The 15519-nt window shown below is 41.3% G+C and overlaps 1 protein-coding gene across 1 annotated transcript; it reads right to left on the bottom strand.

Moving 5' to 3' along the window:
• Nucleotides 1–4066: 4066 nt before the first annotated feature.
• On the bottom strand, nucleotides 4067–5674 carry LOC123232392 (SNW domain-containing protein 1-like). Its single transcript, XM_044658820.1, has one exon. It carries the CDS (start codon nucleotides 5672–5674, stop codon nucleotides 4067–4069), a length of 1608 nt encoding a protein of 535 aa, XP_044514755.1.
• Nucleotides 5675–15519: the final 9845 nt, after the last annotated feature.

The following is a 15519-nucleotide window of genomic DNA, read 5'->3' as shown; positions in this document are numbered from 1 at the left end:
CCAGAGACTCCTGTCCAGAGACCTCCAGAGAGATCCCCTCAAAGTGGCTGTCAGGGGTCTTTTTACCTTAGACTAAACCTGACCCCCACCCCATAAAATTTTTATTTTTCCTGACCAATTTTCAAAAATTTTGACAGGAGTTTATCTGTAGCCTGGGAAACTTGCCAACTCTAGGAAGAAGTGACAAGATAAGAAGGAACAATGAGTTTCAATTGTATCTTTACTGTCCTAGGCTGAAAATTCCATGATAACCAAGGGTTTTTTAATCATGGGAGTCTTTAACGGTATGTAATGTTGAAAAATCATATGCTTAAGATTTGAAACATTACCCCACCAATCCTCCTTATGGGACTGGATAGAGGGAAGGAGGAGAATCTTGCATCAGGTTTATTTATAAGAGGCTGTGATTATACAAAGGAGAGAGGACATTTTTGCTTGGAAAAATCAGCTTTTGTGGGCAGAATTCCTTTTCCATCCCTTCCCCTTCCCCGTTTTCCCCCTTCCCTACTGTCCACTGTTTTCTCCAAATAAAGCCACATTTTCTCTGCCAGCTTCTAATCTAAGCCTCCTGTTTGCTCATTAGAGTGATTTCTGGGAGTGCAAGCTCCCCCAAAATTCCTTTGCTGTGTAGAAACTAGATGCTGGCAGAGATCATATAGCTTTATTTAGGAAAGGGGATAGAGTAAAAGCACTGTCTGGAGGGATCTCTCAGAAAACAGTGTCCACAGGTATCCGGATCCAGCCGGATACAACCGCAAGACTCGTGAGTCAGCCACCTGGAAGAACCATAGGGGGAGAGAGGGGAAACCGAGGCGCAATAAAGACAAATCAGTCTTAATTGTGACAAGGCTCGTTTATTGTGTGCAGGGAGTGGGTTTATATACTTCTAGGGCTGGGGTAAGGAATTTTCCTGATGGTCTCAGGCCGTTGGTCTCGCCATGCCTATCCTGGGTAAAGCTGGATAAGTTTCTATTTTCGTTTCTTGGGAAACCCTTCACTAAGTTTTGTTTCTATGGTCTCTATAAGTTTTGTTTCTATGGTCTCTATGGTTTTGTTTCTATGGTCTCTATGGTTTTTAGGTTNTGTTTCTATGGTCTCTATGGTTTTGTTTCTATGGTCTCTATGGTTTTTAGGTTTCGTTCCTTGGTCTCTGACACACAGGTGTTCAAAAGAAGTCAGAATTTATAAGAATATGACACAATACCTTCTTTTGTTCCCACCATCTGAGTGTGACATGCTTTTATATGGTATATTTTTTCATCTTGTTCTATCCTCCTTAAGTTTTCCCAATGCTTCCAAGTCCATGGGAGTATTCCTTAAGTTGCAATATCTAAGTTGAGTCAGAATTTAAACATGTCCAAGGCCTTTCAAGCTGAAACATTTAGGACACATAGTCAAGAAGTTTGAAGATATTTCCCATGAGAAGGAAAGGGGGGTATCTCTTAGCCACATTGGAAAAGAGTATATTAAAGATGTATATTTATGTGTAATAAATATAAAGCTGCTTGGAGAGAGGGGGATTTCTCTGCTTTTCATAATGTGATAATGACATTAAATCTATCCTGCCCTTACTTAGAAAATAATTACTAAAGATGTAAGCACCACCATTTGATTCACAAGTGGGGGAGGTATGTGACCCACGTGTGCAAAAGTGGGTGACGAATCAAAATTGACTGACTGGCCCAAGCAAAGAGTCTGTTGTGATTGGACACTTAATCTAAGAGGAAGGCACAGGAAGTAATGAAAGAAATGGTCTGGATAACTTAAGAGAACTTCCATGGCTTGGTCCTTTAGACTCTTCTTCTGGTTCCTGACTTGGACCTAGAGGAGCATTGGACCTGTGACCCTAATGAGACTGTTCTTAAACCTTTCCCTTAGAACTACATGTGGTGAGTGAAGAAGGCTGACTACCTTAGCCTCCGGAGGAGCCCTTCCTTGATTGGGAGAAGCCCTCTTGACTAAACCCCTTGTTAATTGACTTTTAGGCTCTCCAGCTGGACCTCTAGAGCCCTGCCAGAGTAAAGCCCAGACTTGAATACAAATCTAGTTCATTAAGTTAGATCTCTTATTCTACCCTCTTCTCATCTCTCTACTTCCACTCTCTCCTATATTTTGTAAATAAATTACTAAAATCATTTTAGGAATTGGTATTCAGTTCCTTAGCAACCACATCTTTAAATACTAATATATCCAATCAAAATATCCCTTTTCCCTCTCATAATAAGGAGAAATAGGTGCCTTTCACTAATTTTTTAGAGGAAGCTACCAATCTATGATTACTAATCAATGTATGCTGAGGGACAATGCACAATTTAGGATTGCTTTGTCTAAAAGAATCAACAAGACAACAATTCCCAAAATTCTTAAACTGCCTATTCCATATAGAAATAGTTTAGGACCATCAAGTAGCATGAGATTTCTTTATGATGACTTTCAGGGGTTGGTCAGTAACAGTTCTGAAAACTCCTCCTTTTCCTCTGGGTCCCACCTTATGGGGTCTGGAGATTACTCCAATAGATACAGGTACAGCAAAAGAATTAATCCAAAGTCTACAGTACCCAATAAACCCTAGAAACTTTCTTAACTTTTTTTTGGTCCTGGGAAGTTCTGATTGCAAGATGGCAGAGACTCAAGGCCCAGCCTACTTCATCCTTCACTAATCAAATGCCCTAAGTGTTTTACTTCATTTGCTACAAACTGCAACTTTCCCTTTGACATTCTCAGCCCATTTTTTCTAAAGAAATTTAGGAGCTCATTTGAAGTGGTTGAAACAATGGGGTGTTTTATCTCCTGCCAGTAACAAATCATCCACATGTTAAAAGAGTGACTTGGGAAGGAGACTCGACAACTTTTGGAATATATAGTAGAATGATTTCAAATAGGTTTGGTGCCTCTATATACCCTTGAGGAATGTTATAAGAGGTGGTATGGTGCTTCTGTTAGATGGGCCTGTGAAGCTGGCCCAAGATCCCTAGATGGTAAATGGATCTAGGCTGAGTGAGGACAGTGATGCTTGGATGGCCACCAAGGTGCACTGGTGAACCACCAGGCTTATGAATGATTAGCTCAGCTAAGCACCTGACTCCACAAACAGTGCCCAAGCCAAGTTATCAAGGGAGGAGCTGCATATTGTTCACACAGCTCCTCTGGTTCCCTGGCTTAGGTTAGGTTAGGGCAGTGGTTCCAAAACTTTTTTTGGCCTACCACCCACTTTCCAGAAAAAAATGTTACTTAGCACCCCCTGGAAATTATGAAACTATTGAACTCAGAATAGAATGTAACACAAAAAAGTGTGGCGATCACTGCAGCACCCACCAGGGGACAGTAGTGTGCCCACTTTGGGAATCACTGGGTTAGAGGATATAGGTTTTATAATAAGGATGGTATTGATATTGAGTTGGATAATGCTGAATGACTGTGATTTAGATAAATTCCCCTTTCCTCTTTGGATGTAATTATTCACTTGCTCCAGGAGAGATATCAGTCTTTACTTTGAGATATATTTCAAAGGGTTTAATGCTGTAATTTAAAGGGGCAGGATTCAGGACAAGGAAAGAGGTGTTGCGGATGGCTATGCTAAATTCTTTGGGAGTTAGATTAGGCTAATCAATGAGTAACAGGTTGGTAGCTGGCTGGAGAGGCTTCTTTCCCTCCCAGACTCTGGTCAGACCAGGCTGAGGTCTAGACCAAGTGAAAGGAAGGGCTTGTGATATTCTTGATAGCAGGTATGGATGTTTATCTCTCAGCCTTGTTCAGTAATAGGTCAATGAAATTATGAGACAATCAGGTACAGGTGGTGGATATGGAGGTCTATAGGCCTACCCCACCCTTCACCACCCATGATCCCCTTATCAAGAATGAGACCCTGAAGTCTTCTGCCCCTGGGCTTTTATAGAGGTGATCTCAATTTCTCTTTTCCCCAACCCCAGTAATAAAAAGTAATGGGATTTACATTTCCAGATTTGGTTTTTATTCTGACCATTTACATAGACTTCTCCAATGACTAGTGTCATCACAGTTAAGGATAATATTTCATTCTCAGAGGGAGGAAGAGATGCTATCCTACTCACTCCTTCCTCCTCTTCTTGCCTTCATGTTCATGTTTCTTTGAGTGACTACTTTCTGAGAGTCTTTTAGACCCTCCGTGCTGTTTGGCTTCTTCCAAAAATTTGTCTAGACCAAAGGGATCTTCCTCAAATTGAACTGGTCCTTCTCGGGCACTCTGCCTATGAACTGAGCCAGAGAACTCCTTATCAGGAACAAATCTGTTGGTCTTTATTCGGGCCTCTAGGTCATCACCATACATGTCTTTGTCCAGATTTGTGCTGGGTCTGTAGATATTTTGGGCCATGTCTTTGCCATGTCTCCATGCTTGATCATAAACATTATAAATTCCATCCTCTCCACCAGCAAAACCACTGTCCATACCCTTAGTCTGGTTGAATAGTCTCTGGTCATACTGAACTTCCTTGGAAGTCTGAGTATTGGGCACACCAAGAGCAATGACTTCACTGATATCTCGATTCTCATTTCTCTGGAGTTTTGATCTCTTATCAGGAGCTGCTCTGGAAAGATTCCTGTCATGCTGTCTTTCTTTGCATCTCTTGTGTCTTATTCCATCCCGTTCCCTAGCCTCTCCATCCTCTTTTTCTACATGGGTCTTGATTCCAGCTCTCCTCTCCCGAGCTTTCTGGGCCATTTCTCGAAGCTTCCCTTCATGTTTCTCCTTTTCTTTTTGGGCCATTTTTCTCTCCACTTGAGCACGCATCTCTACTGCCTCACGAGCCTTTCTATCAGCGATGTAGAGAGCTTCAGCGAGTTTGGCAAAGTTTTCATTAATGTGAACTGTTTGCAGTCCTCTCCCATCAGCAGCCAGACGTTTGTCTAATGGAATAGTATAGCCCTTTGCATTTTTCCAGTTTGAAATACAAGGAGGAATTTTCCACTCTTGCTGTTCCTTCACAGTCATCTTTCGGCTAGGAGAATGCATGACAGGTACAGGAGGAGAAGGAGGTCCACGAGGAATTTTCTTATTAATCTTGAATCTTGGAGGCTCCATTGGATCTTTTTGCATTTCCACCATTCGAATAAGTCTTTGCTTAGCTCCAGAATTGAAAGCCACTCCTTGCTGAGATGGTGTGTACTGGATATACTGATCTGGAGCTAGTTTATCTGCAGCTCGAACTGGCATAGCAGCAGCAACCTTCTGAGACACAGATTTCTCTAGGGCTACTCGGGTCTTTTCTGTTATCTCTTTAATGGCTTCTTCATCAGGTCTTTGTAGGTCTGGTTCATCTGCATTCATAACTTCTTTGGGAACCAAGTCAGTATATTTGCTATAAATGACCTTGTCTTTTGATTGTCCCTGATGAGCAATTGCATCATATTTAATTTTTCCCTCTGCATCCACTTGAATGGCCAATGCATTGCACATTTTCTTCTTTCTTCCCATATCCAATGGATATTGGGCCACATGTATTTCTGGAAAGGCACCACCATCTCCAAAATCCTCTAACAAACGAGGTATCCAGCATTTTCTATTCCCATAAGGAGGAGGTTCTCTTGATGAGACTAGAGCAGTCTGCCCTGATCTCTGTGATCCTGCTCTTTCCTCAGTCTCAAGTTGGTGCTGAGAAAGCCGAGTTGGAGTTGGTAATAATCTGTTTAGTGCCATCTTTTCCACTCCTTCCAGTGCTAGGGAGGCTGAACAGGGAGGGGTTTACTAGGCAACTCAATGAGACAGATTCTTAACAAGGCTACCAGCCCTAAGAGCTTCTCCTGTGAAATGAAGTCTGGCTCACCACCACAGCAGGAGGCTTCCTTGGGTCCTTAGCATGGAGTCTTCAGCCAGAAGGCCACCAGCACAGCCTCCTCTGCAGCCCAAGCCACTCAGGAGTGGGCTTACTTATCCAAGCTTGGCTGGGGTGGAATGGAATCTTGACTGGACTCAAAGTTCCTGTGCTGGTACCTGGTGCCCAAGGTTGATAATGATGGTTGGCCAGGCAGGGGCCTTCAAATCCTACCACTGCCACCAGGTATGGCAATCGCAAATAAAGAGGACTGCCCAAGTAGCAATAACAAGAGTCCTTGCTCAGGAGAGAGGAACTGCAGTCCCAGGTCACCACACAATATGGGAGTGAAAGAATGTCTACTCTGAGGTGGGAGCTGGTTTAAATACTCTACAAGAGAGAGGTGTGAATAGGAGGGAGTGGCAATGGAGAAGATGTAACATTGTATGAGAATACAGGTTCAAAAGGTGTGAACTTTCCAGAGATATCTCCAAACCTGTCACAATCATGAAGTCAGAGAGGTCAAAGAAGCCTCTTCTGTTAACTGCATTTAACAATCTGCTGCTGAAATTCAGCAATAATTCTCAAAGCCAATGATATCAAACTGTATTTAAGTTGTTTTAAGACCTTACAATCTTCTGTATTTCTAAGGAGGTTTAAAAAAAACAAAAACATTGGCATCAGTCTTTAACAATTAAATTCATATAACTCAAGAGAAATCAAAGGGGACACTTTACAAATGAATTAATTTATCTCACCACTGGTGGGTTTAATATAGCTAAAAATGTTTAGGTGCTACTAGCTTCCTTACCATAAACTTATCTATAAAGGGAGTTGGTCTATAAATTTTCCCATTCTACCTAGGAGTAAAGCTAGCCCTGTATTTTGTGAATCTAAAAGCGTTCAAGGTTTATGCATTAGAGGACCTCATAGCATATCAGCAGAAACAAATTCACACCTCTGAAGTTAAATCAAAGTAGACTAAGTGAAGTATTATAAGACCCAATTGTTAAAGTTTCTCATGTTGAGAATTTAAAAGGTGGGGATATTTTTGGCCCAGGCAGGAAGACTTTAGGGAATTTGGTCGGATGATGGCTGGGGGTGGATCTACTTAAGTGCTGGGGAGTTTTCACAGAGTTAAAAAGAATAAAGATTTTCCATTTGCACAATATAAGGAAACAAGGATATGTATATAGTTAAGCTGGAGAAATCCCAGAACTATTAAAAAGTCAGAAAACTCATGGCTTTAATCAAGGAGAGGGATTCTGTGCTTTCCTCAAGGCCTACATACAGAATTGTACACTACATAACCCACACAGAGCCCCAAGACTCTGGCTACCACCCCCTGGGAGGGCCAACCTCACTAGATTGACAGCTCCAAAGAATAAAAGAACTTAGGAAACTTCCATACCTTTTAGGGGAACTAAGAAACTGAGGATGGGAGAATATAGTGGATTGGCTTTAAAAAGGCTACAAAGGAAATGAGGAGTCCTGGACAGGATTATCAGGGAGAGGCTGATGCTTTACAATGGACACAAAAGAGAAAGATCCAGCCAAGGGCCAGCTGCCTTGGAAAAGGACTTTGACATAAAGGGAGAAACTACTGGGACATAAAGGGTACTTAATACCTCATTTAATTTGTTACCTCCACCTAAACTACTTTAAAGTCTATTATTAATCTGAGACTTGTGAGGTTGGGCCTTCCCTCTGGGTGAAATTCTTCTGTGGCAAGGTCAACCTTGAGGTCTTTACTTTCATGCTAACTAAATTTGGGGGACTTTCAGATAGATACCAGGTGGCTAAAAGTTTGGGGCTTTCTAGATTCCACATTGACAATGTATTATTCATGTCTAAAAAAGAATGGAGCACCAAAGATCATCCAGGCGTCTTTAAAAAGAAATCCTTACCTTCTCCCTTATAATCCTTCCTAAGTATCTACTTTAAGGCAAGTAAGAGGGAAAAAATATGAGATTGGTTATAAATTAATAATTCTGTTAAATCAAAAGTAGTAGGGGGAAAAGATTGGAAAAATAGGAGAGAGATATATAGGTTACTTTCTTTGCTGCTCCATTTAGCTTACTATTCTCTGGCTGAATACAAATCTAGTTCATTAAGTTAGATCTCTTATTCTACCCTCTTCTCATCTCTCTACTTCCACTCTCTCCTATATTTTGTAAATAAATTACTAAGATCATTTTAGGAATTGATATTCAGTTCCTTAGCAATCATATCTTTAAATACTAATATATCCAACCAAAATATCCCTTTTCCCTCTCATAATAAGGAGAAATAGGTGCCTTCACTAATTTTTTAGAGGAAGTTACCAATCTATGATTACTAATCAATGTATGCTGAGGGACAATGCACAATTTAGGATTGCTTTGTCTAAAAGAATCAACAAGACACTAATTCCCAAAATTCTTAAACTGCCTATTCCATATAGAAATAGTTCAGGACCATCAAGTAGCATGAGATTTCTTTATGATGACTTTCAGGGGTTGGTCAGTAACAGTTTTTCTCTTTTCCCTGGGGCATAGTGGGCCCAGCCTTGTTCAACAGTTCTCACAGTTGTGAGTTGTTAGCAGGACTTGGAAGGGTCTTTTCTAGACTGGAGTCAGTTTACTGTCTTTCCAGGTTCACATCAGGATTCCAGTCCTCTTTTGCCTCCTTATCTGCCAATCTATTTCCATGGGCTTCAAAAGAATTTCCCTTCTGGTGCCCATTTCCATGGACTACTGCTAACTACTCTAGCCTCAGCAAATTCTTTAACACTTGATTCAGTAGTTCAGCATGTGCCATCTCCTCCCCTTTACAGGACATCATGCCCCTCTGCTTCCAAATTTTCCCAAATTTGTGTACTACTCCCCATTCATATGTAGTCAGTAAAAATACCCCCCCCCCAGTATCTTCAGAGCCTGATTAAGTGCATATAATTCTGTAAGAAATGAAATTTGGACTCTGGTCCTCAATTTTGATAAAGTTTATTAGCATTTGCTTGGATATGTAGAAGCAGAGAATTAGAGAAGCCTTTAACCTTTTGGATGCTCTCAAAATGGCTCCCTCAGCCACCTTCCCCCTGGCTGGTTCCTTCAGAAAGAGTCCCTACTTACTTTTTAGATCTATCACAGCAAAATATATACTGTTGTGTTGATGTGGAATCTAGAGACCCCAAACTAGTGGCTTAGTGAGATCTGATGAACCTCAAGTTTTAGAAATAGCTTGTAGGTTGGAGACCCCCAAAGCTTATGCTTATTCCCTGTTCCCATGAGAATCCACCCTGAAGGGAATCTCAGGCTAGCAGTTGCAGACTGAATAATGGATCCTGGGGTAAATGTTAAATACCCTTTTGTCTTAGGTAGTCTTCCCCATTGTATCAAAACCTTTTCCCAGGAAGACACACCTAGACAGGGATCATTCTTTAGTATCCATTGTGTAAGCAGCCCCTTCCCTTATACCCTAGCCTCTGGCTAGGATTCCTTTCCCAAGCTAGATTGTATCCTGTCAGTATAATGTCAATCATCTTTCCCAGCCCCTGGATCTTCCCAAATGGTACATAACTTCCCCAATTTCCTTTGTTCCTTGGAGTCGTCATCTAGTGGGGTGTCACTCCCAGGGGGTCAGGGAGCAGAGAGAAGCAGTGTTCATTCCTCAGATTCTGCGTAAGGCCCAGCTCTTCATAAGAGGCCTAGTCAGCCCTGTTCCCCCTTGTCTTTGATTAAAGAGTGGATTAATAACTAATAGTCATGTGTTTTTTCTAAGTTAACAAATGGAGGCCCCAGCGAGATTCGAAGTCCCCAGCTACCTGAGCCGCCCTGCTAACGAGGACCCCAAGACATGAGGTATCCACACAGCCCATTTAGAGTTGAGTCAGGAGTACGGTTAGCAGAGGGGCCAGGCAAGTGGCTCTCAGAGTAAAGGACTTGGGCTCAAGTATTTGGGAGTGACCCACTCTTTAATTAAGGGGATTTAGGCAATGGTCTGTAAATTTATGGAGAGTCACAGAACCAGAACCCACCTGGGGGTGTCTGGATATTGAGACACAGTAAATCTGTGGCCCTAAGAGTTAGAAGCAGCCAGCAGCTGGAAGAACCACCTAGTGATACTGCCGAGTGTTAAATGTAAATGTATTGCAAGGGGTCCTAAGGTATGAGCCAAAATGGAGTGTAGTTCAACCCACTACAAGCTTCGAGTTTGTCTAGGTTTTAGGGTGTGTATGTGTTGTTGCATGTGAAGGTGGGTGAAGCAGTGTCTGGAGTAGAAGAGAAAAGAGAATAGTTTAGAGGCCTGAATGGCTGGCTGAAAGCTTTGAATGGGAAGCTGACTGGAGTATGGGAGCCTGAAGGTACATTTAAGTCGATTAAATGGAGAAAGTTTCTTCATGAACTGAAATGCCACGGTTTAAGGGTCTAAAGTTTAAATGGTTGTAAATTTTTGTGAAAGAGCTTCTCACAGAAGCTTAAAGAATTTAAGTTCTGGATTTCTTCTCAATTCTCCGAGGTTTTGCTTATATAGTATTTGTGATGTGTTTTTAAAAGGAGGTTTCACTAATAACCTTAATACTTGTGATTTAAATGTCCAAAAGTTATGTTAACAGTTAATATCTCCCAAAAGCTGAAGAGACAAGACAGGAGCTGGAGATTTGGATATGAGGATATCCAGCAAAAGGCCATCCAACAAAGGGCAAAAGGAGGTCCAGAAATTCATGACTTTAAAATCCTAATCTTTTCTTCCCAGTTTTGGTATAATGTGTGAAATATTGTATACCAAGTGCATTTAATGCCTTAATAATGTTGGTAATGAGACGCATTTGTTATAGATATTAACTTTTTTATTTGAGTGCTGTAAGTTCACATTTTTTCAAGCTGTTATTTGTTTCTAGAGAGCAAGGTTTTTCTGATTAATGCATGTTCCGAAGTAAAGAAAGTTCATTTTTGGTCATCTTGTCATTGTAAAATGACAAGACATGGTTGGGGAAAAGCTTTGCTTTAAAAGGGAAGGAGGGGCATCTGGGTAGCTCAGTGGGGGGCAGCTGGGTAGCTCAGTGGAGTGAGAGTCAGGCCTAGAGACAGGAGGTCCTAGGTTCAAACCCGGCCTCAGCCACTTCCCAGCTGTGTGACTCTTTATTTATACTCAGGGAAAGGTTAACAAGGACAAAGATTGGGGATTGGAGACCCCATTGGTCTATTATCTATAGACTAGTTGACAATCAGGACTGGAGGCTATTGATCAGGTGAAAGCTGGAGAGTTGCTCATCCCCACTACCTCTGGCCAGACCTGGCCACAGCCAAGCCAGAGAATAGGGAAGCTACTGATGCAGCTGAATTGATAATCTTATTCTCTCAGCTTTCTCACTACCAGTGTTGGTGATACACTAGCTCTCACAGTCTATCAGGAAATATTCAGAGTTATTGCTGCCCTCTTCTACATAGACCTCCCTTCCACCCTTCAACCACCAATCCGAGATTTCCCAGTCCAGAGACTCCTGTCCAGAGACTCCAGAGAGACCCCCTCAAAGTGGCTGTCAGGGGTATGTATACCGTGGGGTCAACTGACATTTGCCCCTGGCTCATGGCATCTGGGAACATTCCGAGTCTTCCAACTGCAATTCCTGTCGGGCAAGGTGGCATCCCTCACTTCCCAGGTTATGATTATAACATGTTAGTCTCCTGGTAAACCAAATGAAGAGATTTAACATGCTGGTCTCCCAAAGAATTAGAGGGAAGTGATTTTGTGAGGAAAAATAGCTCCACCTACCTTCTTGGAATCTTCCATGGCCTGGTGTTCCCTGACTACAGCCTAAATGATTGTCATCTACATAAACTAGGCAAATCTGGCATCATGTCTCCAGCATCCTGACATTATTCATCAGCATACAATGCCAGTATGGAAGGTGGAGCCAGGAGGGTATAATCAATGGTGAAGTCATCTCATTTCATATTTTGTCATTGATTCCAAGGTTTTTCTCTTTCTTACCCACTCCTTATAATTCTTTTTACCAATTCCTTATAATATTTCGCAAACTACTTTGCATGACATGAATGTGACTGAAAGCTCTAAACATTTTCAACATTTAATCTTTCCCATGCCCTCAGTATATGAATTGTTTGAACACAATTCTTTCCCTGTCTTCATTGCTTCTCCTAGACATGACCATCTAATACTAATTTGGTGCTTCTAGATCAGTGATTCCCAAAATGGGAGCTACCACCCCCCTGGTGGGTGCTGCAGCAATCCAGAGGGGGCAGTGATGGCCACAGGTGCATTTATCTTTCCCATTAATTGCCATTAAAATTAAAAAAAAAATAATTTCCAGGGGGCTGAGTAATACTTTTTTCTGGAAAGGGGGAAGTAGGCCAAAAAATTTGGGAACCACTGTTCTAGATGATAAAGGAAATGATAGATAGTAAAGAATAACCAAAGGAAATGCTGTCCTTATATTGCTCAAGAGAGATGAGTAAAGAGTTCTTATGAAAGAGGACACAGTACAAGCAGTTCTGGTGGGTTCCTATGCCATGAGATCAGCTGCAGTATAATAGAACATGATAATCAATGTCTGTATTCACTTCTCCATACAAATCCTTTTTTCAGTTAAAAATCTGTTAATTTTTTAGCTCTTTTCATTGTAAAATATAACTTTATTTCAACATTATAGTTATTCTGATTTTTATTCTTAGCCAGTTAATGTATAGTAACTTTTGCTTAATCAATGACTCCCCACATCAGTAATGAGTCATATATTGTCTAATAAAAACATAATCTGTGTGGTCTTACAACATTCAGTAGCTTCTAATTTTTTACTCAAAGTAAAGCTTGTAAGCTGCAGTCCCAAGAAGTGCTTTTTTTCTGTTGCACTCAATATGTTTTAAGATAATAGAGCTTTCTGAGGGGTTCCTTGTAGAAGCCTGAACCCTCTCTTCCTTGTATCTGGTTTGTTCTCTTCTCTTGATGTAGGGACTGCTTCCTGTCACTGACTTGTGGGAATACTGAGATATAGATGAAAAGTACAAATCCCCTGAACTTTCACAATTATGAGTGCCATCCCAATTGATGGGAAAAGAGAGAAAAGATGGCTTTAGATGGATTTGTTTTCTGTTCTTCCCCCTCTTCCACATGATTTTCTTCCCCGGGGTGGGGGGTGGTGTTTCTGGGACTGTTCTATTATAAACTGCCAGTTCAGCTATTTTCCATGCTTTTTCCATAGCATAATCCTGAGAGAGAATTCTTTATTCTATCTTGAGTTAAGTACCCCTACTTAGTATCTCCCTAGACTGAATTCAGGATAAACTTCCCCCTAGTCTATTTTTAATTGAATCAACAAAAGATTAAACACCCTACTTAGTAAGGTGAGAAACTAGCAAGGTACTTAGAGAATTCACACCCTTAGAAATTCAATCAGATGGTAATCTGAATCTTTTTTATGAGAACTTAACCTTTAGAAGGTGAGAAGTTGATCCTACAGACACACTGCCCTATGGGCAGTGCTAGACAATTTGGAAACTGTAATTGACCCCTGTGAAGAGGGGAAGGGACAAGAAGTCACCATAAAAGCAAGAGATTATCTTCTGTAGATAGAAGACTATCTAAGCCTGAGGGAGTTTTGCTGGAGACTGACTCTTGGATCATAGGCCCGCAGCTTCTACTTGGACTCTGACTCTTGGATTACTTCCTTGGGTGAGTAAAAGGCTGACCCCTTTCCTACCTTCTGGAGAGACTAGCTTTCATATTGGAGGAGGCCATGTGGTTACTCACTACCAGCCTTCCTGGTTGAGAGCTAATTAATCTCTGCCTTGATTAAGCAGACCCTGAACAAAAAATTTAGGTTGATAGAACAGATGATTTCTCTATCCCCCTCAAATTTATTCATTGTAAATAAATTCCTGACTTAAGGAATAATAAATACTGGCGACCACATAATTTCATATAAACATTGTCCAACCATTAATTTTAACCTTTACAATCCATAAAGATAGCAGCCTGAGAAGACTGAATAGTGTTGCCAATTGGCAGTCACTCTTATTGGGAGAAGGAAGGAGTCTTTGGCTGAGAGGGATAGGATGTACTTAATGATAATTTTGATTTCTTTATCTGAAAATTGCCTATTCATGCCCCTTGCCCATTTATCAAATGGGGAATGGCTTGATTTTTTATGCAATTGTTTTAGCTCCTTGTATATTTGAGTAATTAGACCTCTGTCAGACTTTTTTGTCATAAAGATTTTTTCCAGTTTGTTGTTTCCCTTCTGATTTTGGTTGCATTGTTTTTGTTTGTACAAAAGCTTTTTAATATAATATAATATAATATATAATTTTGATTTGTTTCTATGCCCTATTACATGGTCAATCTTTGTGAATGTACCATGTGCTGCTGAAAAGGTGTATTCCTTTTTGAACCTATTTATTTTTTCTCCACTTGTCCGTTAAATCTAATTTTTCTAGGATTTCATTTACTTCTCTTATCTCTTTCTTATTTGTTTTTTGGTTTGATTTATCTAAATCTGAAAGAGGAATATTTAGATCTCCCACTAGTAAACTTTTACTATCTATTTCCTTCTTGTTTATTTCTTGTTTGGACTTGATTGGCACCATTATGTTTTATCTGCCAGAAGACTGAGTAAGGCAATCTGATTCTTTCTGTATGGAGTTAGGGAGCAGTTTTTTTGCCTGAGTCTACTTTGTGAGTTTCTTGGCTTCTCTGGGGAGCCTCCTCGGGTCTCTGGTCTAGCTATTTTCAGGGTTGAGGTCCCATGTTCCTAGCCAGCTGCCCAGAGTTTGGGACTTGGCCCACGCTTGCTCCTCCACCTGAGATTTTCCCCTGAGTCTGAGCTTGCTGGGTGCTGCTGCTGCCTCTCTCAGCCCCATCCCGTGTCCAAGGTCTTAGTTTTCCAGCCTCCTTGGGTCTTTGGTCTTGCTACTCTCAGGGGAAAGCTCCTGGTAGTGCCAGCTAGCTGCCTAGGGACTAGATTTTGTGCCCCCGCTCATTCTAACTCTGGAGTGCAGCCTCTGTCTCTGGTACTGTGGGTGGGGTGGGGGAGCATTGATCCGCTCCGAATTTGGTGGGAGCTATTCCACCCCCTTATAGCATGGAAGTGCCCAAATCCCATGTACTTGCGATACTGCATCCTATTGTGGGGTCCCTTCTTTCATCTGGATTTTGTTTTCTTGTCCTTTGGATGTATTCTATATACATTCGTAAGGAGAGAAAATTGCCCTGCCTTTACTCTGCCACCATCTTAACCTGGAAATCTACCTTAACATTCTTAAGACATAAGGTGAACAACTGAGTTTTTTATTGCCCTTGAATCAAAGACCTTCTGTCTTTTATTAGTCTCTTTCCCAGGCTTGTCTCAGGGTCTTTAGATAAACAGGCAACAAAAGGTCTTTGAAATTTAAAACAGACTAGTCATCCTTTTCTCAGTTAGGCAAATTGGGGTGTTAACTGGAGATTTCTCCTGGGAGATATTAAATCTGTGATGGCAAACCTATGGCTCATGTGTCAAAAATAAACCAAAGACACAGAGTACTCTGTGGACTCATGAGCTGTTGACCCCCAGTGTTTGTTACTAGAAAGGCTAAGGGACTAGGGGAGCTGCCCCCTACCCTCTATCCACCAAGAGAAAAGGCAAAGGTATCACAGCTTTATGAGCTGTTATTCAAGCCAAGGGCTCAAAGCAATTGTTCCTCCTCCCATGACGGTGTTGTAATGGCATTTGCCCTACATGGCACATGCCCTA

This window comes from Gracilinanus agilis, chromosome 1, assembly GCF_016433145.1.
Source record: "Gracilinanus agilis isolate LMUSP501 chromosome 1, AgileGrace, whole genome shotgun sequence".
NCBI classification, from domain to species: Eukaryota; Metazoa; Chordata; class Mammalia; order Didelphimorphia; family Didelphidae; genus Gracilinanus; species Gracilinanus agilis.
The sequence above is the reverse complement of the archived record's forward strand: the minus strand, read 5'-3'. Positions and strand labels throughout refer to the sequence as shown.

Excerpts from the sequence above, each read along its gene's own strand:
- LOC123232392 (XM_044658820.1), bottom strand. The coding sequence starts at position 5,674 with ATGGCACTAAACAGATTATTACCAACTCCAACTCGGCTTTCTCAGCAC.